Genomic DNA, 27,241 nt, shown 5'->3' with positions numbered 1-27,241 from the left:
GATCGTAACCTGAATATCTTTGGGTTTTGGATCATTTGTTGGACAAAATAAGTAAGTTGAAAAAACATCACCTTGGGCTCTGGAAAATCTTTCAGTCTTTTTTATGACATTTTATGAACCAGATGGTTGAGAAAAATAGCTGCAAATAGCTGTCCTACTAACCTTAGACCTATTTCGATGGTCAAGAATGGACTTTCAAGCTCATCAGGGCTTCATGCCTTTTTAACACATCTATAAATAGTTTTAAACCTATCCGTGAATAATTTGTACGTGTGTATTAACAGTTAATAAATGCTTTATAACACGGCTAGTATTTGACCTTCAATTGACCTGTTTGTACCAAGTGTCATAAATTTTAAATCCACGAGAGGGTGCTACAAACCTAAACACGTGAAGTTAGAAACTTGCCTCAGAAGAGCTTGTGTTAAGTCTTTCCAATCTGAAAACAGGTAAAAACAGCATTGACTGATACATGAAATAACAGAATTGGTGGATAGGAATATCAGACAGGAAACAGTTTAGTTAGACATTCAAAAAGTTTTTTCCTTTATTTTTTTTTTTTTCCTTATTTTACCTGTTCTTTGCGTTACACTCTGTATAATGAAGTCAGGCCTAAATCCACAAACCATCATAGTCACAACTGCAACTAGTGCATAAATACAAAGCAACATACAGGTGATGCTCAAAACATGTATGACTTGAATGAAACACGAAAGAGGTTACAGTACGCGATGGCGAGAAAAAACAAAATGCAAACATTCACAGCAAAAAAAATTAACGAAAACTCGTGGGTTTTTTTTTTCTGTCAGCTTTGGTTTTATATGTTGCAGTGTCTCACAACAACCTTAATCAAAAACTTAAACATGTTTTCACATAATGACAACAAACAAGCGTTACAGAGGTGAACTGACGTGTACCGTGAGGGTGACTGTGACAACAAATGCTATAAGGAAAGAAGGGACCAAGAGGAAATAGGAGACAACAATGAGACAAGCATGACTCTGGGTTTATGTCGACATTGAATGTGTCTCACTCCCACACTCGCCTGCCTCCAAAAAAAAGCACCAGATTTTAGGCATCCGAATGAGGTACTAAATCGCACGCAACAACATAGGTAAACTTTTCACTGATGGTCATGGTTGGTGCTTTCCTCAAAGCAACAGTGTTTCTGTGCAACATGTCTTCATCGAGATTGAGAGAATAATTAACAAAACCACAAAAAGGAGGAAAAAAATATACAGAAAGCTCTTATTAGCTCAAATAAGTTTCCAAACAATAAATATGTAGAGTTAAGTTCAGAGAAGAAAAACCACATGCGCGCGCACGCACACACACACACACCCATTCACACGCCTTCTCACTTCAGTCAGTCTGAAAAAAAGGTAAACGTAAGATCCAACATGAATGTCTGTGTGCTAAACCTTAGTGAGTGTAGATTTGACTTATAAAGGGAAAATCACCCTTTTCAAGAGCTTCATTTAATGACTTTTATTCAAGCAATGATACTGTATTTATATAGAAATGTTTTATTAAATGTGCAGTGCTTAGTAATAAGGATTAAAGTCATTTATTATTACACAATCTCTGGTTTCTCTGAAGATAATGATAATTATTGGATTTGTCCCTGCCCATTCAAAAACAAAATGCTAAACAAGCCAACTCTTTTACAACTGGAAAAAACATCATAAAACCAATTTGGAAGTGTGCTTTTTTTTCAGTGTCCATACTGAACGGATATAAAGTGTTGATGCTGGTATATTTCCTTATACTTTTTTTTTTTTTTTTTCGTTTTTTTTTAAACAACCACATGCATTTACATCTATAGATAAAGATTCCTTTTTTCCTTTACATTTTGAAACTCAAAACAAATCAAAAGGTCATTTGCTTTCGTAAACCTTTATTCTTTCCCCAAATCTGTGTTTTGCAGCATTGGAGTTTGTCAGTCTCAGGTTTGTCTGAGTAAAGTGTTGAATGTGTTTTATGTCCGAGTGCCTGTGTGCGCTAGAAGAGTAGCAGTGTCTTTTTGTCAGGTGAAAGGTGCGTGGGGGCTTGTGGTTCCCTGTCCTCTCCTGAAGGCGGTCACAGTTTGTCCGTGTCAGGAAAGGAAAAAAAAAAAAAAACAACATCAATAATAAAGTAAAACTGTAAGAGAGAGGAGGGGGAGGAGTCCTGCCCCCCCCGCTTCAGTTTTGTCACTCGTCCTCGTCGTCTTCTTCCTCTTCGCCGTCAGACAAAGAGGCGCAGGGTCGGATCTGCCGGTAGCCGTCCAGCCACTTCTCCACCATCTGGGTGACAAGCGGGTGGTTGCGTCGGCGGGAGCTTTTCTGAAGAGCCACCAGGACTCCGCCCTCGGTCACACAGCAGTCCAACCACTCGCGCAGAAGCTTCTCCTGCTGCTCTTCATTTCCCATCTGAGGGACGGTGGGGAACAAACGTAACCATCAGAGAGCCATATCAACAGTCTAAATTCAGGATACACTGTTAGGTGCATGAGGAACATTAGTTTAAAATCCATTGTGGCGGTGTATAGAGGCAAAATTTTGGAAACTGTGTCACTGTCCAAAAACTTATGTACCTAATTGTAGAGAGACAAACAATCATTCATGCTCACAATCACACCTACGGGCAATTTAGAGTCACCAATTTAACCTCAATGTCTTTAAACTGGGGGTGGGAAGCCGAGATATCTGGAGGAAACCCATGCAGGCACAAGGAGAACATGCAAACTCCAACCAGAAATGGCCCAGGGTTCGAACCAGGAACCTTGCTGGTATGAGGCAACAGTGCCAACCTCTGCACCGCCGTGCTACCCAAAAATTCCAATCATAAACTAAATTGAAAAAGAAATAAGAAATCTGTCGACACAGTGAGCGTGGTGCTTACTTCCTGCGCTGAGAGGAAGTGAATGTGAAGCAGCTTCCTCTCGCTGTCGACCAGCGGCAGGAATGTGACAGTTACGTCGTCATCTGTGTTTAGGTTGGCGCCTGCGCCGCGATTGTCGAAGCCGTCGTTCTCCATGGCCACCAGTGCTGAGAAGTGGCCCCGCGTGTAGCCCAGAGCGATGGGGCTCTTCCAGCAGAAACTCTGCTCCCACAAAAGGGGCAAGTACACACCTTGAAGGAAAGGGGGGGGGCGGAGAAAAAGAGGATTTGTTTCAATTATTTTCCAAGAAATTAATGTGTATAAAGGGAAGAGAAGTCCACTGTTGATTTACATTCAGCTCATTATACAGTATGTATATGTATGTATATACCCCTGTTTTGCAAGATATTGAGTGTCATTATTTTTTAAAACCAGCTTTACAGTTGTTATTACGCAACGGTTGGTAATTATTAGGAATAGATTGATCTAAGTTAGGCTTTTTGATCCTAGGGTGAAGGACAGCATGTCTAAAGCAAGATGGGACATATCCATTAACCAGGGAGTTATTAATTATTGATAAAATACTAGGTCCAGCACTTCCTAAAGTAGACGTGGGGGAATAATGTCTACGGGACATGTACTAGGTTTCATATATGAGATAAGATTTTTCAAGGAGGAGAGAGAAATTGGTTGAAGTTGAAGAATATAGGAGTATGAACTTAACTGTGATGGATCGTAAGAGGGTGTTGAGATCTGAAATCGTAGTGTCCGTTTTGCTAATAAACAATCTTATGACATATTCACAGGTATCTGGTGTTGCTTCATGACAATTTGTGAATGCAGGGTTGAGTACTGTATTTATTGTATTAAATAAAACTTTGGGTCTACGGGCATGTTTGAGGATGATATCACAACAATATTTGGTTCTCTCTGCTTTGACACGCTGTTGGTATGTAGCCAGACGTGTCTCAGATGCTGGGAGGACACTTGAAGTTCGTCTTTTTTCCATTTACGCTCTGCTCCCCTGCTTCCCTGCCTAACTGCACGAGTTATGGAGTTAAACCAAGGCTGAGCTTTGATTTTAGCTTTTCTAACTTTGTAAGGGGCGACTGAGTCAAGAATATCGGCGCAAGTGCAACTGAATACTGTGACAAGCTTTAATGAGAGCAGAGGTGAAGGCATCAGAGAACTGCCTGGCAGTTGGAGGGCTAATAGACCTGGTATAGTTTCCAGGCAAAATGGGTTTAGTTGTCTGGGAGGGGAGTGAGGTGTAAAAAAAAAATAATGGGTCAATGATCAGATAAACTGACACTGTCCATCTGGACATTTGGGACTGGAATGCCAAAAGTTAAAATAAGGTCAAGAATATGACCATGTACATGAGTAGGACCCGTGACTAACTGGGTAAGATTGAAAGAGTCAATTCATTGCAGAAAATCCTGAGCAATCTGGTCAGATAGACAGCAAAAGTGAATGTTAAAATGACCTAAAATTAAAAGGTTATCAGATTTAGTAACCATAAAAGACAGAAAGTCAGAGAACTCATCAATAAAAACCCCAAAAACCTCAGGGTCTGTGTGTAAGCGTACAAAGCACTGGAATTGACAGTTCAATCTTACACAGCAGTAATCTGAAACTTATATTCATCATTGATCATGGGTTTAAAGGTTAAAAGATCACCACTAAAAGCCATAGCCAGGCCCCACCACAGTCGGTAAGCTTTGGTGAGTTAAGAGCTGTTTTCATCAGGTCTTTGCCAGGTTTCAGTGAGAAATAAAAAATCTAATGTATGGATTAAAATAAAATTATTTAAAATGAAGGACTTGTCGGAGAATGATTTGACATTTAAAAGTGCCAGTTTTGTGAGAGGTGCCGCATGCGGAGTATGCAGAATGGTTTCCCTGTGATTGGATGAAATATTCGATTACATGAGCTGGGAGTTAACCTGGTAGTATTTCTAGTAGTTATTCGTACAAGTATACTGGCAAAAGTAGGGGGAGTGGGGCTTACTGAACATAATGCAGACCCTTTGGAGAGTTTACTGTACAAAGTGGAACCGAATCTATGAGTTAAAGGGCTTGGACTGAACGGATATCATTTAGAGTCGCACACCTCCATTCGTTTCTGGTAATTTAGGATATAAAACAAATTTGCAGTGATAATACATGACCTCAAAAAATTGGGGCGGAGACCGTCTCTTTTTAAAAAAAAAGTCTCCGCGTGTCCAGAATAGATTTAAAATTGTCCACAAAGTTCAGGTGATGCATGTAGATGATAACCAGGTATTTAAACTCAGCAATTGGAAAAAACGCCCCTTGCATTAAATAATTACAGCAGTCCAGCACAGTAGCTCCGACTGCATAAGGGGAATGTCATTTGCACTGACATGTGGATTATAACAGCTTCTGCCTGGAGATGATTGTTAAGACTTGTCGGACGATTCTCTGTTACATCCCGAACTTTTGCACCTGGGGAGGAACAGGTTTCCTCCAATTCCTTCCTAAAGTCTCTGAGGATGGAGTCACCTATGATCAAGGTGGAGGGAGAAGGCAGCTGAGCAGCATTAGCGTGTTTCCCTGGGCTCGTCAGGTGTACAGAAGAGGAATAGTTTCGTAGTCACGTTAGTTCATTCAAACACGGAGGAACTGGGCACATGGCAGGATCTGACGTAGTAGTGACGTACCACGTACATGTTCAGTCACAAACCAGCTTTGCTCTTAATACAATACTGTACATTTCTTATTTGGGGATGGCATAACTAACTACTGTAGTTTTTTTTGACACTTTGTTCAAAAGAAAAAGGTGTCTATTATGTTAGTGCCTTTTTGGACCAAACTTAATATACTTACTTAAACTTAATGTAGGTATTTTTGTTTTTCCCTTGCGTTTAAATTTTGTTTCTCATACACGTTCTTTTGATCATCACATGAATTGAATCAAGGGCTATCCTTTGAAAGATACAAAAGAAACATGTTATGACAAGTTGGAGGAAAAATGTAAGAGCATACGAAATGCCCAGTAATGGAACAAATATTCAGACTCCTTACTTTAATAAAAGTCTTCAAATCTTAATTAAAAGAATAAAAGTCAGAATCGGCAGAATGTTCTTAAAGTATCAGAAGTACAAGTACTCGTTATGCAGCAGAATGGGCGCTGATTGTTATATGCTGTACTGCATTTTACTTGGTAACAATGCATCATATTTCATGAACTGATCTTATATTTGTATGTAAAATCTTAATCTGCCAAGTAACTAGAAGAAAAGTGCAAGATTTTCCTCTGAAATGTAGAGGAGCAGAGGTGTAAAGTAGCAGAAAATAAAAATACTCAGGTAAAGTACAAGTGCCCGAGCATTAAGTGAAGTTCTTGAATAAATGTACCCAATTACTTTCCAGCACTGGAAATGTCCTAACACATTGTCAGCACTAACCACAGAAGGACATACTGGTTATGCACAAAACACAATACAAACAGTATCTGTGTCTCCGCTTTCTTCACTTCCATAATACACAGAGCTGCTCTCACACCTCATGAATATCTCTGTAAGTGACACCACAACTGAGAGGCCTCTGTAAAGCTACTCTCCTCTCCCACTAACCACTGTGTTTTTACTGGGTTCACTTGGTCACCACTTCAACTGAGCTCCCCTCCCCTCCCCTCCCTATAGGCGCCCATATGTACGCCTTCCTCTGTGTGTTTCACGTTGGCTCCTGGCAACAGTAAATCACTGATCCATCAGACAGGCTTTACCAAAAGCAGTTGGCCCTTACAGAGTACTTTCATCATCCCCTGTACACCGTCACTCAGCAGGCAAATTGAATCCAGACTGTTTTTACTTCTAGCAATAAAGGTGGACCATAGGATTGTTTGACTTGGGGTTCTGATGGTTTACATATGTTCAAGTGTGTCTGGATGGGTATGTGGAACCTTTTACTGCATCACAATACAATTCTAAATGTGCTCCTGTGACAAAGGGTGTGTTTTGTTTTGTTGTTAATGCTATTTTGAGTTCCACGGTACTACAACACCCCTTAAATGAAAGACACTTGATTGATGCATGTTGTAAATAGTAATTACTGAGAGAAAAGAGGGACAGTTATGTCAGCTATGTCAGCTATGCAGACACATGTAGACTGGAGCTATTTCACAAAGGAAGTCTAGTCCTTCTACGCCCAGTGGAATAGAGCTGCACTCAACCTTTAACGATATGTGACCAAAACAACATCAGTCCAAACAGTTAACTAACTGCTCACCTTGAAAACGGGTGTACCCGAGTGTTTCGCCACGGAAACTTTTGTAATACTTCACTCCGTAGACAATAATAGGCCTACGAAGTATGTGTGCAAGAACAAAAATGTGGGTCTGCTCCAAGCTGGATCCTGGCTGTAAAAGAAAAGACGACACAAAGGGAAAAACAGTTAAAGGCCACGGCTGGTGAAACTACAAAGCAATGATTCATGAATTCTGTACATTCCCTCTGCCAGGTTACCTCAGCATAAAACATGAAAAACACACAAAATTACTGTACTTTCACACCCAGATATAATAACAACCCGCCCAAATACTTTGTCTATGAGGTCACACAGAGCAGTGAGAAGCACAGAAGTTCTGATGACAGCCAGGATGCACTTTCAGGGGGCATTACAGATTAAGTGCAGTGCGGTAGGAGCAGTTAAGCCTCTTGCATAATTCATACATCATTAGTGTGTCACATTTTCAGCACATCAAGCCCCTGTCCTCCATATTAGCATGTGTTTGCTTTCAAGTGCACATACCTGACTAGCTAAGGAAAGGATGAAAGCCCAGTCTTCCTGCCACTGTTCCTCCCGGAGTGAAAAGTGCAGGCCGAAGCTCTGGGAATACCACGACTCCCACTCCTTCCAGCGTGTGTAAAACCTACAGGCCAAACACACACATATGCTGTTTTGTTTATGACATTATTTGACCTCAGTGTGCAGAAAGACATGTGACTGCTATTCACTGAATTCCTCCAGCTCTGTTGCAGTTTAGTTTGGATGGCAATTATTCATTATTATATCAAAATAGTAATTTTCTCACTGAAAAACACAAAGTTCTTTAGAAATAGACATGAGTCACACTGGGCTGTTTTAGTCGTGCAGAGTAAGTCTCTTGCCTTAAATTGTTTCCAACTTTAAACTACAGCAAGAGTTTCCAGATCAAAGTCTGACATTTCTGTATGAGGCAACAATCCAAATTTTGGATTGTGGGTATATATTCCAACGTCTAAACCACATGTCCCAATTTCCAACACAGTCATGCGACACCAAAGGAAAACAAAATGTGTCTTGAGACTGTTGAATATCAAGTTTCAGCTGTTTTGTCATCCTTGAGTTAGACACTAAAACTTAACCTGCTCACTTGTTGTAAACATTTCTCTGTAAAACGCTCAGCTAAATACTTAAAGTATAAGGATAAACATGGAGGACATATGGATGTTTTGTTATCGGAACCTAACGCTGCCTTGGTCAAGAATTTAGTGTGAAAATACCTGCTTATTCAGTCTGCAGCATATGTATATAAAAAATGCAGTATTTTCACCTTGTTTGTCCAAATTGAAGTGTCAGCTAATTAAAATCATTCTCCTGAAAAGCAGCAAGCAATAACTCACAAAGCACTAAGTGAATTTCCTGTCAGTACTTTTCTATACTTGACGTTTGGTGCATCCTTCAGTCCACTAAACACAGTTTGAATATGTCTGAGACTAGATGCAAATCAGCATGCCATACTGTACACAGATTCTGTTTTAAAGAACTATAACCCACTGTAATCTGTACTCCTAGTCCCAAGTCTGCAGGCCTCACCAGTGAGAACAGTCGTGCAGGCTGTCGTGGAGGGTCTTCCGGAGCACGGAGTCCTTGTCATAGATGCCCCACGTAGCCTGCAGCACGGAGTCGAGCAGACAGTCCCCGGCTGTGCGGTTCCACAGGGCATACAGCCGACTGTCTAACCTAGTCCCGAGTTCCAGGGACCAGTTGATGATGGGAGACTCCTCTTCGAGCTCTGAAGAAGAGGGGAGGAAGGGTTGAGTGCTGTATCTCTCTGCAAAACTTTAAAACCTTTCAGTTGTACTAACTACTTGACCTAATGAGAACACACTGTACCAAGAAATTCAACAGTGAGGGCGGTATGGGGTTGTATAAACAGTGCAAGACAGGTGATGGCATCTGAAAGGACTATTTGGGAAAGTGGTAATGGCTACTCACAAATGTCAAAATGTACTTGACATAACAACATCTAAATAGATTTGCATGTACACCACAAAACAAGATGGCTGCAAGAAGTCAGGAGAGGATATACAGTATACAGATACAGATATATCCTGCTGTTTGTGCTAATATTTGTAGCAGAAAAATGTCAGAGTGCAAGTGAAATTATCAATTGTTGGCTTGTGAAGATCAGTCTCTTTGAGCTGCATTGCTGTTTGCAGCTGAAAGGACAGAACTCCTACTGATCTTTTCTTCTGTTTAGTGTTATTGCGATGGAACTGGCGAATCACCAAACAGCACATTGTTTTTAAAATACAAGTGGAAGTCAGTAATGGATGAACATTTTTAAACTGAAATTGACTGTTGAATTTAAATGAGTGTACATTGTCAGTAATCAGATTTATACCCAACATTCTACAATATTTTTGCACCAGTACTGTATATAGTACGGTATATGTATGTATTTAAAGTTATTTGTTAATAGAAATTTGCAAATGATATCATGCAACCACTTTAACAGATTTTGTGGGGGGGTTGGAGCTTTTGGACTGGTGGTGCACTGAGACAAGAGCAAGGAGTCTTTTCCTACTGACCAGGCATGTGAAATTTAAAAATGATCTTTTGTTTAACTGTGGAAATTGGTTTATATAGTAGTTGAGCTTTTTTTTTTATTTTTTAAAACTTAAACAAGACTAATATGGTTACGTTCAATTTAAATCACATTAAGTATTATGTTATTCTGGACACAACCATGCAAAACCTCTAGCAAAGATCTTTCCTTTCATTACACTACATTGCTGCTACATGTGTGATAGTTTGCACATCCTTTGCACAAGTATTTTTTCCTGCAAATGCATACACATCATGCATGCTCAAGAAACGTGAAGGGTTTACATGGCCAGGTAATCAGGTTTTAAGCAGTGTTAGCTGATCTTGTCTTAATCCCTTAACAAGGATACAAGGTTTTCTGTTCACTTGGGCAATTCATGTTTCTGCCAAAACTCCTTACTTAAGTACAAGCAAACACACACATAAAGGATCTTGAAGTTGAAATAAGGATTTCTGTCTCTCTCTTACTTCAACTGTCCCCAATAGTTAACACATTTTAAACAGGACACACAAATAAGCAGCACTAAAGAAGGAAAGTGATGACTTTTAAAGGTGCATTTAGATATGCGCATGTGTGTGGGCTGAGAGGGAGTGCTTAATCATTCCATGGGGATCAGAGAAATCCCTAAAACTCAATTAGGCTGATTAGAGTAGACGCAACTGGTACACATGATAAAGACAGACCTCCTGGCAGAGTGATAAGCAGGCAGGCAAAACACTGTTTGCAGGAGGGAAAACACAAGTAATATAACACTGCCAGTACTCGGCAGCCTTCCCGTTATAGTATACAGTTTATGAGGGGGCTCCCTGTGTTTGCCAAGCTGCAAGATCATCGTTGTCATCTTGGATCCGGTATCTTTCTCTCGCTCCCTCTCTCAAAGTAGTTGCATGAGTAGTTGCACAGCACGTAATAGATGTTACTGCAACTCTAAGTCATGAAGCTTTCTAGAAAAAATTTTCACCTTTTTGTACATCTCGGTCCAGCACCTCATCAAACAGTTTTTCCTGAACTGCTGGGGGCAAGTCCTCGATGTCTGAAACAAAAAGAACAACAATACCAAGAAGTGAACTGAATGACAGAAATTAATAGAGGGGGTTATTAGAGGAGACACAGGTGCAGGGAAAGTCAAGTCTTACTTCTAACCCCATGTTATTTAATGAATGCATTTCATTCATTCTCTACCTAATCTAGCTATAACACTTAACTGAAATGACTGAAAAGGCCAACTAGAAATTTTTTCTTTTGTGGGTCATTTCAACTCAAGCCACCATGTTTTTGTTCTTTTCACAATGGCCACTGGCTTTCACTGCATGCACGGAGCTCTTGTCAACACAGTAGCTCATTCTTTAGCTAAAATAAATGAATGCATTGACTTTGTGGAACTGAACAGAATGGCTTTCTATAGTGGCAAGAAGCCAAGGTCTGCATTGTCCTGAACACTCGGCATAACAAAAATTGTTAGCTTAGCTACCAGCAACAGACTAAACCATAATAGCTATTCCACACAATGAAATTCAACAGCATTGAAATATCATTGAATGCATGCAATTTTACAGAGAGACATTGGCCAAAATGCTAAATATAGCTTTGTTATGAACAAGATACATGCACCGTTGGCGGGCTGGTATACTCAGTATGCAAGAACAATACTCAAGCAGTAAGCCAGAAGTAGCCTCCGTCTTCTTTTCTTCTGGCAGTTGGAAACAGACAAGTGTAGCATTATGTCCCCTCAGCATCCAAACAAAAAGCAATTTCATACTCCACAAGTAAACAAAACAGGCATTCTATCACACATTGGCAAAGCAGAGGGGATGGCTAGACTGGGTTTCTTCAGCTACAGAGTTTTTAAGTTCTCCTTAAACAAAACATTGAAGTACACTTGGACATCTTCTGGAGTTCATGTTATGACATCCCGCAATTTGTGAGTGCATAGCCTGTTGTTGTTTCGGTCATTCTTGTTTGTTTGTTTGCTAATAAGGTGCTGACCTGCCGGCAGGGTGAAGGTCACCAAGTCAGTTAGGAAATAGCAGGTGAAGTCTCCCTTGCGCTGGTGAAGAGAGGCTGCTACCTCACGACGGATCTGCTCCGTTAGCTCAGGACACACCATGGCTGGAATACACTTGGCTGCCTGTTGGGACACCTGAAGAAAGGAGAGGATAAGGGCAAGGAAGTATAATTTGCATATATGAAGAGTACATGAGAGGGATGCTGGGATTTGACCAAGAGCATGTCATTTGCGGAAGGTCGTATTTAGCAAGTAACCAAAACACACCGAAAAATAGCTGTGTTAAGGGATGAAAAACAGCTTTTGGGGTAGTTTAGCTGCATGATGTGCAGGTGGTGAAAATGTTTGATCTGATTAAAGGTGTTATTTGTACAATGGAAAGATAAAGAGATCGTCTGTGAAGAAATCACTCTGTCTAAAAGATTTCGATAAAAAGGCTGTAGTAGTGGAGTTGGAGGTTGGTCCACTGCATGTCCCGGGACTGTTCAGTGGAATGAGTGAAATTCTGTAAGTATAATGTAAATTGGGCAACATGAGAATTTATTTAGCTGAAGAGATGTTCTCTACAAGTAAAGTTGATATCAAATTGGTCGTACAATTGCCGGTGATAATTAAATAAGGAGAAAAGCGCTACGTCAGTAGCCTTCCAGTATAAATCCATTAATTGCTGCGGTGGTGGGAGGACAGACTACCTTTTCACAAATTTGAACTTGCCAAAAATCATGGAGACTGCTAGGTGTAACTTATTTAACCTTTACTGAACATTTACTTGGAGTCAGCTCCAAATTAATTGACACAATGTCAAAAAAGTCGTTGGTGCGGCTAGATTTCTTAAAATGGATGACCAAAAAGTTGACTGTAACCTTTGCTAACAGCAGTTTGCATATCACAGCTCAACAACCAACAAGGTATATCATCTAAAAACGGTAGGCTAACTTGTCAGTGTTAGGATGCTCAGTCAACTTTCGTGTTTAACGCTTGAAGATTTGAGTGTATATTCCTCAGTAGTTGTTCTGCTGGGATCACCAGTTAATATAGTTCTATTTTCGGAAATCATGTGAATATGGGCAGGTTCTTATATAAAATAATTAGGTTAAAATGATTTAATATGCTGCAAATACTACCTTTTTATCTTTATTTATAATTAAATAACGCTAATAAGGCTACCAGGTAGAGTGCACCTGCTACAACTTGGCTGATTTAGTTAATCTAGAGAAAACGTGCAATCCCTACCCCCACACCACGAGTTCATTGGTTGAAGAGTAGGTATGATTTCAGCGGACCAAGATTTTTTTTGGTTGACTACAGCCCTTAAAAAGAGATGTTTGTGTTCATTGCTAAAGCATTTGTCAGCTCTGAAACATTTTCGTGGCATGATCTAGTGGTTGCTGACTGACCCCCTTGGAAAAGAAACTGGGACAGTGACTGAGTGTGGGAGGAGAGGTGTGGATACAGATAATCTGGGATCACAGTGCTGATGGCAAGTGAGCTGCTTTCAACCTCAGCACACGCACAATGCACAATGCAACGCACGCACGCACACGCACATGCACGCACGCACGCATACACACACACACACACACACACACACACACACACACACACACACACACACGCGCACACACACATGCACACGCACGCACGCACACACACTCACACACACACACACACACACGCAAGCTCAGTGAGCCTTCTTGTTACATAGTCACACCAGGGAACCCGTAATTCTTTAACAGCACACTGGATATAAAAATCCCTAACAACAGAATAATTACTAACATAGGGAAGGTTATCACATTTAAATCTGGCTTTCTGTGAGTGTGACAGAAAAGGACGCACAGAGGGATGTGTGTGTGGTTGAATTCCAGCCTCTTTCCTCTTTACAAACCCTCTGCCCTTGTGATTCCCCTTGGCTGATCTCATTGGATGTTGAGAGTAACAGACTTCACAAGAAAAAGCTGCATCAACTTTGACTCATAAACAAGCACTGCTGTAGTCATACCATAATCCAAGGGTGTAATTTCCACACGATACTTGCCAATTTTTAAAATACAGTTTTTGTTCTCCTAATTTTTTTAAACAGTTAACATATGAATCACACCTGGCTATGTATGTCATCATACTATTAAATAATAACTACTATGACGTAAGTCTGTTGCTAGTAGATCAGATTTGACCTTTTTTCTTGATATAAGCATTTATTTGTTCCTAAAACAAGAACGGGTTATGCTTTTTTGGAAGTGCCCTGCATGTTTAGTCTCATCTAATCCATGTCCTCCAGTAAAACTTTTAAAAATGCACAAAATTATTATGCCCAATCTTTTGAATCTTGTTTAACCTTTTTTGAATAGAGGTGGGGTGGGAGAATGAGAAACAAATCTGAGTAATGTAAAATGACTAATGACTGAGGAAAGGCTTAAAATCTGTATCAGTTGCAAAGAATGATCCACAGGTGATTCCTCTGAACCAGTAACAGGTTGTCTCTACTGACCTCTGTAAGTAACACAGCCAGCATGTCCTGTCTCTGGAAGCGGATGGCAAGGTGAACCAGCGTGAAGCCATCATCAAATGCTGAGGACCGATTTAATAGGCGCACCTCATCTGATGTTAGCTGTCGTGCAATGTCACCTCCTGATGACTTGTAGGCCTCCACAGCCGCCAGGTCGCCTTCCACCACACCTGTCAGACGAAGAGGGAGAAGGGAAAAAGGTCACATGAATAAGTAACATTCAAGTGAAGACTTTTTCTTTGATACTTTTAAATAGAAGATAGATACTTTTAAACAGAACCAATCAGACAGTGTGCATTTTGAAAAAAAAAAAGTATTCTGCTTTCAACCACATGTTCACATTTTAAAGTGTATTTCTTTTTACAAAGACCTTCAACTATAGGTTTAACATCATGAGGATTTATATAAATAAAAAAATCTCATGAATAAAACAAAGTTTATCAGTTTACTTTTTGTTTGCATCATGTAGCTTAAATAATTGTGCTTTGTGGACAAATCAAATCAGAAATTGGCAAACATGCTGATCCATGAAGTCAGAATCACATCATGACTTGGCACAACAGATACAAAAATGACTTATCTTTTGAACAACCTTGTGCAAAGAACATTCTGCGCTCAACCAAAAAGTACAAAATATTAGAGATCAAAATGTGCTTTATCTCTTTCACAGCCGGAACAGCTTCAAGACTTCACCGACTTTGAGGTCAAGGGGAAAAGACAAGAGCGGGCCACCGCTTAGATCTAGGCATGAGGGTTGAAGGATGTGTTGTATCAGATATATGCAGGTGTTTCCTTTTCTTTGCTTTTTTTGGCACAAAGTGCAAATATCAACTACTACTAACTAGTGTTAACTGACAGATGCAAGTTACGTCACCCAGTAGCACACAAATAAAACTACTAACTAACTCACCAAGAAACTCAACCTATAGAAACATATTTGACTGTCTGCAGCAGAAAACATCCTATAGTCTCCACTCTTTTGCTTTGAAGTTATCATGCTAAGTAAGATTTTATGATAGTGATCCAGCACTGAAACCTTCCCCTTACAAACACACCAACTACTTGGATGTAAAATAAAAATTTTTTTGTCCATGACCTCTTACACATTTTATGCTCAGAAAAGCCAATCATTTCACATCAATTCTGTTTTAACGTAGAAAGGAATGAGGAAAAAGGTGAGGTGATGTGAATGTACTGTGTGTGCGCAATAGTGAACTTTCCTAAGAGACTAGAGGATGGGGGTATTTTTATTCCAATTACTAAACTAAAGCAATGGCACACACTGATAAGAGAATGTAATGTGGATGGTTCTATGATCAGCTCAACACAAGAAAAGTCGTCTGATATAAGCATCAAATCAATTTCAGCACCAACACCAGCCTTTGTTACTGTGATCAAACCAACAACACAGCTAGATAAAGCCCAAATTATTATCATTTGAAGGCGAATAAACGTTTTGTACAACTGTGTAATTATAACAGAAAAAAATTAAATCAAAACTGCAAGTGTACATTGATTTCAATGCTACACAGCTCCACACAATTTCTCTTTCCATTTCTAGCATACACAGTAAATGTCCATGTAGTATTCTCTCGTACATTTGACAGCATTAAACACTGTTCTGCTTTTGTTCTCATGTCAAAGGACCACACACAATGCTCAGCTGCATAATCTGTGTGTGAGTGAGACCGAGAGCGAGAGCGAGAGAGACATGTAGTGGGTGGAAGAACTCGCTGTGCCATGTGGAGCTGGCCAGCAGTGTGAGAGATGAAGAGAGAAACTACACAATGGCAGTGCAGTGTGATAGAGAGGGATCACAACCACTTTCCACAAAACACTCCATTAGTGTGGGCATTAGCCTGCAGTCAGTACTGTACTCACAGATCCTTTAGACAACACAAAAGGCGCAAATACACAAACATGTGTACACTTAAAGACAGACTGATGAAAGAATAGATTAGGCTAAGTGGTGCAGGTCTTTTTCCTCCACACAGTACATGTTCTTTTCTTTCAATAATGTAGAGAGTGGTCACTTCTATCATAGTAAAACAGCCTTTAGACAAATGTTGGCACTTTAAAGTCTGTTTTTGATTGGCACGTTTACCTGGTCAACCAGCCACTTCAGTGGGTGTAACCCCACCATGTAAGGTTCTCACTTAATTGCTGGTTAAAGAAGTGAACAAGGCTGACAGATTTTGGGATGTTCAAAATAATCTTGAGTTTCTTTGCTGCTCCATAAACATAAGCATATTAAGTTTGGGAAAAAGGTTTTCTGAACTGCGTAGGGGCTACAATGATTGATTAACGACTCGATCAACAAAAAATTAAACAGCAACTATTTTGATATAAATACTGGTTTTAGTCATTTATTTAAGAAAAAATGTCAAATATTTGCAGTTTCTAACTTCTCAAACATGAGGATTTGATGCTTTTCTTTGTCACACATGATAGCATATTAAATATCTTCGGATTTTGGACTGTTAATCTGACAAAACAAGACATCTGTAGATGTCATCTTGGTCTGTGGGATATTATAACTGGCATTTTTTACAATTTTCTGTCAACTATAGAAAACCGATTCATGGAAAAATAAATCGGTAGATTAAAATAATCATTGGTTGTAGCCCTAGAACTAAGCATATCCACCACAGTTAAGATTTAAAATTGGCTAAAAGAAACAAGGTAAACCACACTGCTTACTATACTGTGCTTTTATTTTTCTCCAGACTACAAAACTGAGCTCTTTACCAAGTCATTTGACCTTTAATTTTTAAAAGGTCCCATATTTTAATTCTTGTGGTGTTTTATTTGACTTTTTGATATCCATAAGAAGATATATTTGTGGTTTTAAGTACCATAAACCATCTCAATGTAGTTTTCCATCTCCTCTCTCACACTTCTCTCTGGAATGCTAGCAAGAACAGTGCGTTTTTTTCTGTCAGTCAGCCAATCAGAAGAAAGGTGCAGAGCCTCTCTTAACTTAGATTTGCTGTGGAGCTATACACCAGAGCCTGGGCCTGGTTTCAGGTGCAAACCCCGGGATCATCTGCCAGCATAAGAGTGACGGTCTGAGGTTTCGCAGCATACAGGTAATATGCAAGAGCGGTGGAGCCCGCTGCCCACACACACATGGCCATAATAAAACAACACGTTTGATAAAACAAGAAAACTTAAAACAGTAAAATACAATCAATCCAAAGATTGGTCGAAGACTAGCGTTAAAACGATTAAAACCTGAAAAGATGGCTTGATAGGCCGAACAAAACATTAATAAGAGTCTTTAATAGGGATCAATCAAAAAACGAAAAAAAAGGATCGAATAAAAATATTGCAGAGTTCAGGCAAACATTCGGAGGAACCAAATCCTGCAAGGTTGGACAGTTGGTCCTGGTGGGCTGTGCTGGGGGCATGGCTGAGGGCGGTGACTGTTTCATTGTGATGTCACAAAGTCACGTTAAGTCCTGATGGCTCATTTTAAGGCACAGTTTCTGAAATCGAGATGTGTGTATTTCTCCATGGATTAAGCGTTTTGATAATTTTATCTTATTTATATAGTACCTAGACCTGCTTTATAACCAAAAAAGACATGGTCATCTTACTTTCTAAAATATGGGACCTTTAAAACAAGCATAAATGAATGAATAAATGTACATGTTTTGTCAGGATAACTTTATTTATAATAGTGTAGCCTCATTTTGGTATGTTTCACAATACTAACACTGATTTCTTACTGAAACAAGGAAACCTCTACTTGAGACAAGAGAAATTATCTCACCTCATTGACAGAACTGTTTAAGAAAGTAAGTACTGGGGGCTGTATAAGACACAGTATTAGTTGTTAAAATGGGTGTAACCCTGAACCCAGCCTCAATCCCTATTTGACCGATAGATTTTGCAGAAGCTCTCAGAAGGCAAACAATCTTTGGGGATTTCCCAACTCACAGGAACACAAATTAATAAAGAATATAGACTTTTTTTCACATCACCGTTATAGGAAGCAAATTCACAAGTGTCATTAATAACACCACATTTACATGCAAGTTTCTTATATATACAGTGCCATGAAAAAGTTTGGGCACCCCTGGTCCAAATTTCTGTTGCCCTGATTTCTTAATGGCATAAAGTTAAAGATGAAAAATTTCTTTAATATTTTAAGCAAGATTACTGTTTTATTTCCATCTTTTAACAGTTTCAAAATAACAAAAAGGAAAGGGGGCCGAAGTTCGGGCACCCTGCATGGTCAGTACTTAGTAACACCCCCTTTGGCAAGTATCACAGCTTATAAACACTTTTTGTAGCCAGCTAAGTGTTTTTAAGTTCTTGTTTGAGGGATTTTCACCTATTTATCATTGCAATAGACTTGTAGTTCTTTGAAATTCTTGGGCCGTCTTGCATTTTGAGGTCTATTCACAGATTTTTTGTAAATGTTTAGGTCAAATATTTAGGTCAAGCTTGCGCCTCTTGAGGTAGTTGATTGTGAATATTGAGGAGTGTTTACAATCATTATCCTGTTGTAGAAGCCATCCTCTTTTCATCTTCGGCTTTTTAAAGACAGTGTGATGAGTTTGCTTAGCATGATCAATCCACCCCCATGCTTAACATTTGGGGAAGTGTTCTTTTCATGAAATTATACACCCTCTTCTCTCCAAATATAACTTGCAAACTTCTGACACTGAATTTTATGGTGAGGACGCAGGAAAGGTTTTCTTCTGATGATTCTTCCATGGGGGTCATATTTGTGCAGAACAGTGCACCACCACTCCTGAGTCTGCTAAATCTTCCTGAAGGTCTTTTGCAGTCAAAAAGGGGTATTAATTTTCCTTTCTAGCAATCCTAAAACCAGCTCTCTCTGAAAGTTTTCTTGGTCTTATAGACCTCAACTTGACCTCCACTGTTCCTGTTAGCTGCTATTACTTCATCGATTGTAATTTATCTATAATTATAATATATCTATAATTTATCATTTTTTCTTCCTTTTTTTTTTTTTAAATTAAACATTTTTAACAGTCTTTTCAATTGTATTTTTTTATTGTATTCAACCAGTATATATACAGAAATCTGCCCTCAGCTAATTCTGACTTCAATATTTTTTCATATATTCTGGGTCTTTCATTTGTGTATTTATTTTAACCTTATTTTGTTATTTTTTATGTAAACATTGGCTGAAGTATTTAACTATTTGAAGTATGATGGCATAATTTATTGTTCTCCTATGCATATCTTATAGACTACATACATACTAAACTACCAAGCTATACATATCCAAAAGTTATAAATACTGAGATATGATTATTGTCCCGTATCACTCAGCCCTAGTTAGTACTGTAACCTCACAGAAAGTAGGACACAGGATTGTTTGGTGTTTGCACATTCCCTGTGTTCACGTGGGCTTCCTTTGACCGCGCTCCTGTTTCCTTTCACATTCTTAAGTCAGAGCATTGCAGACTTTGAAATGCATTAGGGGACACGAGTGTGAGTGACTGTGAGTCTATCTATGTTATCACTGTAATGGACAAACTATCCAATACATTTTCCAATCCTCGCCGTCATAAGGTAAGTAAGGCTCCAGACCCCTCTAAACAGAAGAATACACACATGATCAAAATTTATAATGGAAACACTGGCCATTGTTTTCTAAATAAACCTATTTTTGGATATATTCATCATGCAGAACCATGTTTATACAAAGTTCTAATAATATATTCTTTTTTGCAGGAGAGGCTAGCATGGTGAAGAACCTGGGTTAAAATTAATTCTTACTGTTACCACTTAGCCAGTGTTATTTGCCTGTTACATTCATTCAGTACAACAAATGATAGTGTTTCTTTATAACCAGCTGTATATCTGTGGAAAGGCCATTTCCGACACACCTTACCCTGGTCATCATGTCAAGTCTCTTTAATCAGTAAAAGATGAGACAGTGGGCCAATAAAACTGCACAAAAACAAGTAGGTGGACACCTAAAGAGTGAACCAAGTGACAAGTCAAAAAGGCAACTTGTGGCTCATCAAAAAGTACCAAATGCAGGCTTCAGGAATGAAGAGGGCATAACATGGAACTAGCCTCTTCTGATGCAATTCACTGTTTCTGAAAGAAACCTTTGCAGACCAGCGGAGGTGGTCAACATGCAATGTCAGTGTTTTCCCTCAAAAGCAACATCATGATTGTCCATCTGAAAACAGATGAACAATCACAAACCTGTATATAGCCTCGTAAACAGGATAAGAATGTAATGCATTGTCACTAGGTTGAAAGGAGAATTGCCCACACAAACACCACACATAAACAACATTAGTTGAGTTTAGGGACTGGGCCTTGGGTCATCTACACCGCAGGGGCGAAGGTCATTGCTGTTGCCCAGGAGCTCCTTATTTTTGACTTCTGTTACATGGGTCATGCCATTTTTAGTGCAGCAGTTCCCTTGGGAAACTGGAGTATCAATCAGAACTTTTGGGCCACTGTTTACAAACAGTGATATCTATACATCAGTGACAGGAAACCTACCTAGCAACAGAGGACAAAGTCACTTGCCTGTCTTGCATCTCATACGCAAAGGCGAAACATTGCGTTGTGGGTTTATTGGCAAAAAGTAATGTGCAAACTATGGACACTACATTTTTGTTCCATTGTGGGAATATCTAAGAGCGAAAAATGCAGACTCAAAATTTCTAGAGCTGAAACAATTAGTCAATTCATCTGTTAGTCGATAGGCAACAAATTTTATTATCACTTAATCATTCAAGTTGTTTATCAAGCAAATATGCCAAAACGTTTTTGGTTTCAGTTCTCAAATGTGAATATTTTATGCTTGTCCTTTTTTTATAACAGTAAAGGGAATATTTGTGGGTCTTGGACTACAGGTCAGACAAAATACACAACATGCATATGTGTAACTGCCATTTTTCCCAAGTCTAAGATCAACTGATCGACGATTAAATCAAGCAAACAAAAGGCAAATAATGATCATGAAAATAATCGTTAACTGAAGAGCTAAAATCTTTTGAAGCAGATGTAATGAACTTGGTAACAAATAGGGAGTGATTTCAGACATGGCTTGGATTTAATTTCCTTCTAGGGACAAAGGAGAAATTAAGGGGCACTTCCAATCAGATAAGGGCAGTGAACACTTGAATATGCTAAAAGAAATCACACCCACTCACATCGGACACTCTGTCCAGATGAGACTTGGCCTCAAGGGGACAAGCAGCAAGGACATGAGGGAATTCACTATGTCACATGCAGTAAGAGAGCCTGTGTAGGATCAGAGGCAAACTAATTACATTGATATTTCTTTGACATTCATACCCAATGATTGCTTTGCTTTGAGGAATGTGACAGCATTAAAAACTGTATAACTATTAATCACTACAAGAGCTTAACTGGGATATCAAATACATGTGTGAATGTCAAATTTGTGCCATCAGTGTAACACTGACAAATGATCCGTCCAGGAGAAAGATAAGGAAAAGGGACCGGAGTTTGAGTGGGTGTGCAGAACAAACCCTACGTAGCCATGGCAAAGGCAGGAAAAAGAGTGAGATGGTGGTGTGAGAGTGGGAAAGAAAAAGCAATCACTAGTTGTTCTTAAAATTTTCATTCTCCTTCCCACTCCGCATTCACCAGTCTACAGTGTGGGTGGCCGGACACTTGCTGCTTGTGTAGGGAAGTTTTACACTAGCTGAATGCTGAGGATTTCAAAAGCATAGTCTATCAGCATTATGAGGATACGATTCAGCATCATCTGGACTTGGCTATATCAACTGGATTGAAACAAATTACCTTGCAGGTGGTAAAACTATATTAATCATTCTCACAAATTCTAGAAAATCCCATTTCACAGTGTTGGCCTGCCTTACATCATTCAGTTGACTCATTACCCACCTCATAATACAACGGAATACGAGGAAAACAAGTAAAATATGCTTCAATAAAATCATATATTCTTGAAACTCACCAACACAGGCATTGAGGAACAGCCAATCAGTCCTTCTCATCCTGTTCTTAATCTGCTTCAATTTTTTGAAATCCACCTCCAGCTCCTCTTTGCTCCCAATCCCAGCCCCTGACGCCAATTCAATCCTCTGAAAGTCCATGTTCATCTCTGAATCCCGTCTCAAGGTCGGGGGAGACCTCCTTTGGCTGCTGCTACAACCCCCCACCCCACCTACTACACTCCCTACCACTTGCCCAACCAAATGCCCAACGACACCCCTTCGGTTGTCCCTGTCCTGTTCGTTAAGTTTTGAGGAAGGTTGTTGGCTCTCAGGCTCTGATGCCAGTTCGATGGGCTCAGTTAGCAGACTATTCGGCCTGGGGTGATCGCACACCACACACTTTTGTGTCTTGACCCAGTTCTCGTAAGTGCAGGCAGTGCAGGTCCAATGCTGTGCGTGAGTGTTGAGCCTGTTACGGTCATTATATTCCTCACAGGGGTCTGTGGTGATGGCCAGAGGAGCAGGGCGGCATACAGAGCCTGACGTCTGGGGTGACTCTGTAGGGCTGCGTGGCTGCTGGGTATGATGTCCTTGATGGGTTGCATGTTGCCCATGCTTTTGTTGTTGAGCGTGCTGCCTCTGGCACAGGCACTGGGTGCAACGAATGGCCCGAGGCCAGTTCAGGTAGGTGCACATGTGGCATGACCACTTGCTACTAGTCTCAGGTACATCAGCAATGCGGACACGGGGTCGTGCACTGGAGTCTGGACAAATAAGTAAACTGGAGCCCCCCTGGGGTGGGCTGTTGCTTGCAGGGTCCCACTGGTGCAGACTGGCATCCAGAGCAGGGCTGCTCTTAAAGGGCTCCTCAGTAATGATGGTACCCCCGCTTGGCCTCTGAGCGCGGCACATGGTGCACTTGATGGCTGACGGCCAGTTCTCGTATGTGCAGTATTCACAGGCCCACTTGGCAACCAGCTCGGTCATCGTCAAACCGCCGCTGATGGTGGCTTCCTGCCGTTCAGAGGGGCTCTCAGCTCGGCAGATCCAGTCTCAAGGAGATCACACAGCAAGCAGTACACTAGGTCCAAAAAAACAAAAAAACAAACAAAAAAAACAACACAATCAGAAAAGACACTTCTGAGAGGTGAAAAGATTAACAATACACTAGAAAAAAAACGCATGCACTCAAACAGGCAAATAACGGTGCTTTGCTTTTTTTTTTTTCCAATAATGCAGGGATAAACAAAACTCAGACAAAGCATTCTTTATTACAGCCACCTGTGCAACTCAGCCACTGGGCCATTCAATGTCAGACACTTGCAAAAATCTACAGCGCTGTCTGCTCTTGATCTGGCACTGAACTGTAGCATAAATCAAAGGAAGCAAGGTTTAGAGCCCCATAAAGTACCGAAAGTGCCAGGACGAAGAGTGCAACACTGAACCTCCGCTCTTCTGTAAAAACCTGAAACTGGCTTTAAACGCATGCAGTAAGTTACATATACAAGGAAAATGTGCCCTACAGCCGAGCTGGGTAACAAGAGACAAGGGCAGATGAAACCAGACACCCAGCAGGGAGGCGCGTGACTGGTTAAGACACTTACTGATGCACTGAAATTGAATTCGGCCCAAAGCCTATTACCTACATATGAAACGGAATAATCCAAACCACATGCACCCGTGTTAAATTCAGAACATTATTTACGAGACGAAACATAATAAGATAAAGTTATTGTTAGTCCGCTGGGGCAGCTCAGAGAAGAGTCGACTGTACTGTGTTTACACCACGCCTCCAAGTTTACCAACACACCGTGAGAAATTGACTACATCTGCGAGAGAGAGGTGGAGGTGGTGTAGGCAAAGCTAACATAAAATAAATATCAGCACGTGATCCCTGTCCGTGCTTGACAGCCAAGGCAGTCAAATCCAGCCAGTTTACTCTTGTGTCAAATCGTTTCGTGCATAAAATTCATACATTCGGGAATTCCGCTGAAATGTCATGTGTGCATTTACAGCTATCGTTGCTTAACTAACAAACAAGCTACTAAAGCAATATCGTGTGTAAACAGATCCACGGAGCGAGCTAGCTGGTAGTTATCTTACATGACAACTAGGCTTTCGGTCGTTCGGGTGCAAGCCAAGAATTACAGCCAAGCTAGCTGGCTGCTCGCTAACATTACGGGAGAATGTTTTGCCTCTCTCTGCCTGTAACCGTTTGAGAGGCCCTCTATCAACTCTGCCAGAGGGTCGTTGAAAACCTTACCTTTGCTTTGCTGTGTTTACACTCCTTAGTTTCACACTGCAGCCAAAACAATTGGAGCTTCCCCCCCGAGCTTCGCCCCCCCGACCAGAGAAACCCAGTCCAATCCGAACTCAGGCTCCTCTCACTTGGCCGACACTAGCCGCATATTTACTTCTTTGGGGCGCCGTTTAGTTGGCAGTTGAAGGTCCATACATACCACGGAGCAAGAACCCCCCCCCCAGTCCCGTCCCTCGGTTGTTTGCTCTGACGCTTTAAATCATTTTTATCCTTTTCCCGATTTCCAAGCACCAAGCTGACGGGCTTTAATGGCGGCACAGGAGAAAAGAAGCAGCTGAGGCAGTGCTGAAAAATACACTACGAGAGAGCGCAGAGAGCTTCGGGCCGTGTTACAGTTAGAGGTAGGGTCAGGATTTACCACCTGAATCTGCCAACCAAGCTGATTGGTTAATTTTTGTGTATCCCCCGACACCGACGAATCAGATTCTACGTCTCTCATTCCAACCGTTAAAAGGCTCCGTGAAATCAAAACAGACTCGAATGTCACGGCATCAACGACACCAGCTCTGTTTAGAGATCATTTTTCTTTTAGTAGATGGGCCCGGTTGGTTATAGTAAAAATATGGTGTTTTTTTTTAATTCGACCATCGCAATTTGTTGTGTGTCTGGCAAGCAACCACGTGGTATCCCCCGAAAGGGGGTAAGGGGATGATGTCATCGTAAAAATACTGCAGCGAGCAGTCTGCAGTAACGCATGACAGCTGGAGCAACTCTTCTCAGCGCTGAAAATTAATAACACTTATTGTTATTATTAATAATTATTACTGTTACTACTACTACTACTATAGTCATTATTATTATTATTATTATTGAGGGGCATCTACACACTCCGAAGCCGAAATTTAATTTGCATCAAAATGAATGCTTTAACCAAGTCATTTGCTCGGCAGCTAAAATGTATGTTATGCATATGTGCAACTCTTCTTTACAGGAGAGGCCGTCCCACTCCAATGTGATGTCGCGGACAGCAGGCACGAGTAGGTTTTGCTCACTGATAAACATGCTAAATAAATGCGAGTTACGGTTTCGCACAAGTCTTGGGAAGAAGCTACACAATTGTAGTAATTATTCTGCAAAACACATTTTGTTAAAAAAAAAAAAGAAAATAACATGAATGTAACCATATACATTTTAAAGCATGCAAAAATCACTTGCATGTTTAATGTGGTACAGAGTTTACCACAATAAGAAAACAAAGGCACATCATATCACATATGCATGTCTCATTTATTATCCCCCAGTTTAAGAACCATTTTCTATGTGCTCGTCCAACCGATTCTTTTGTCTACTTTCGTCAAGTACACAAATACAGATAAAAGCCGAGGAGATCTAAGCTGTGCACTGGACTTTGTGCTTCAGGGAGGTGTTGACGTTGCTATGGCCCACACGGGGAAGGAAGGGAAGGGCCACCCCATACAGTAGGAGTACATGAGTGTATATTTGTATGGTATTGGAACTTGATAGGTATGGGAACCTAACAATGGTATCCCTCTCACACTTTTTACCAGTGGTCCTCAGCACCAGAGCCTGGCTGGTTTTCATTCTGGCTCTCGAATGAGGGATGCCAGAAAGTAAGACTTAAAAAGCAATCATCTGGGGCCTGAGGACCAGGATTAAAGGTGAGGACCAACACTGTGAACTGCTGCTCTATACAACAACACTCAACTGAGACAATTTATACTGTAAGTGCTGTTTAAATGCTACTCCCTCCCTTGTCTACTATACATTCATTATTTATTTCCTTATATTCCAGTACTCAAAGGAAACCATACTCCTAACAAACTGATTTTGTCATTTTCTTTTAACATTGTGTGATTGTGTTACTCTGGGTGATTATTAAGTAACATTTTGAGTGCCAGTTCCCGATCAGTGATGCATTAGCATTATTACACATCAGGGCAAATGAAATGCAACCTAAGGCAAAAAAACATGACGTACAAACAGGCTGTGTAAATAAAGCGGAGCTTGTTCACGAGGCAAAGCTTCTTCCACCACAAATATCTTCATTTCTAAACTGAGTGCAACCTGCTGATCACGATGTTAGACGTCCTCCATGTGCAGTGCAAACGTCTGGCCATGCTGAATATAACGGTGTTTAGAACTCACTGGTTCATGCAAGGATGTTGTCCTACATCCAGCACTCAATCAATCCAAACCTCAGTTGTCTTCAAATGGGCTAGATGTTGAAAAAAGTCATCTGCATGTCAGTTACGCTCAACATACCAACTTTGCCTTGCAGGGTGTTCGGTCACAAAACAGATTCCCTCTAACTTTATAGTTATAATTCCAGTTTCAAATAATAAAGTGAGCCAAGTCACAGCTGCAACCATGAGATGCAGGTCCAATTTGAAGCCGTCAGTAAAATTAAAAAGGGGGAAAAAAAAGCTTTAGGAAGCAGTGAAGATTTTTTCAGGTAGACAAAACACAACATCATAGAAAGGAAAGGGAGGGAGGCATGTAACTGCAGAATTAAAAAAAAAAAAAAAAAAGTTAGAAGTTGATTATGGGAAACAACACAGTTTGTTATAACTTTACCCCTCAAGAGAGATCTATAAATGTGTTCTGTGTGCAGACAGAAACTGCCCTGAGTGGAAGGCACTGTATACTGAAGCAAGGTCATGATGTTTTCATCACATTATCCAGGTCCATACACATAATATTGACCCAACCAGGTCAGAATACATGAGGTCTGCTGTCAACTATGCTGAGACAGGAAGGTGATCGCACGCTCTCTGTTCCCAAGCTTACAATACACACACTACAGGGTTTATCAG

The 27,241-nt window shown here is 40.4% G+C and overlaps 1 protein-coding gene across 4 annotated transcripts; it reads right to left on the bottom strand.

Moving 5' to 3' along the window:
• Positions 1–548: 548 nt before the first annotated feature.
• zranb1b (zinc finger, RAN-binding domain containing 1b) lies at positions 549–24,831 on the bottom strand. 4 transcript variants are annotated; one of them, XM_040139212.1, is made up of 10 exons: positions 24,411–24,831; positions 22,168–23,228; positions 14,196–14,383; positions 11,686–11,839; positions 10,661–10,732; positions 8,685–8,883; positions 7,638–7,758; positions 7,116–7,245; positions 2,884–3,113; positions 549–2,411 (listed from the first exon to the last, which is right to left on the bottom strand). In XM_040139212.1, the coding sequence occupies exons 2-10, from the start codon at positions 23,132–23,134 to the stop codon at positions 2,193–2,195; spliced, it is 2,280 nt and encodes a 759-aa protein (XP_039995146.1). In that variant the 5' UTR covers positions 23,135–23,228; positions 24,411–24,831; the 3' UTR covers positions 549–2,192. The 4 variants fall into 4 exon arrangements, with proteins under 4 accessions (XP_039995146.1, XP_039995148.1, XP_039995149.1 ...); XM_040139214.1 differs by lacking the exon at positions 24,411–24,831 and adding an exon at positions 23,958–24,379; XM_040139215.1 differs by lacking the exon at positions 24,411–24,831 and adding an exon at positions 23,794–23,941.
• Between the last annotated feature and the right edge of the window lie 2,410 nt (positions 24,832–27,241).

The sequence above is a fragment of the Xiphias gladius genome, chromosome 11 (genome assembly GCF_016859285.1).
Source record: "Xiphias gladius isolate SHS-SW01 ecotype Sanya breed wild chromosome 11, ASM1685928v1, whole genome shotgun sequence".
Taxonomy (NCBI): domain Eukaryota; kingdom Metazoa; phylum Chordata; class Actinopteri; order Istiophoriformes; family Xiphiidae; genus Xiphias; species Xiphias gladius.
This window is presented reverse-complemented; position numbering and strand designations above follow the sequence as displayed.

Bases quoted from the DNA above. Each gene is read 5' to 3' on its own strand.
- zranb1b (XM_040139212.1), bottom strand. From the start codon at position 23,134: ATGACCGAGCTGGTTGCCAAGTGGGCCTGTGAATACTGCACATACGAG. The intron at 14,384-22,167 runs GTGAGTTTCAAG...TTCGTCTGACAG, and splicing joins GTTCCTCAATGCCTGTGTTG to GTGTGGTGGAAGGCGACCTG. The intron at 7,759-8,684 runs GTGAGGCCTGCA...TTTGGCCTGTAG, and splicing joins CTGCACGACTGTTCTCACTG to GTTTTACACACGCTGGAAGG.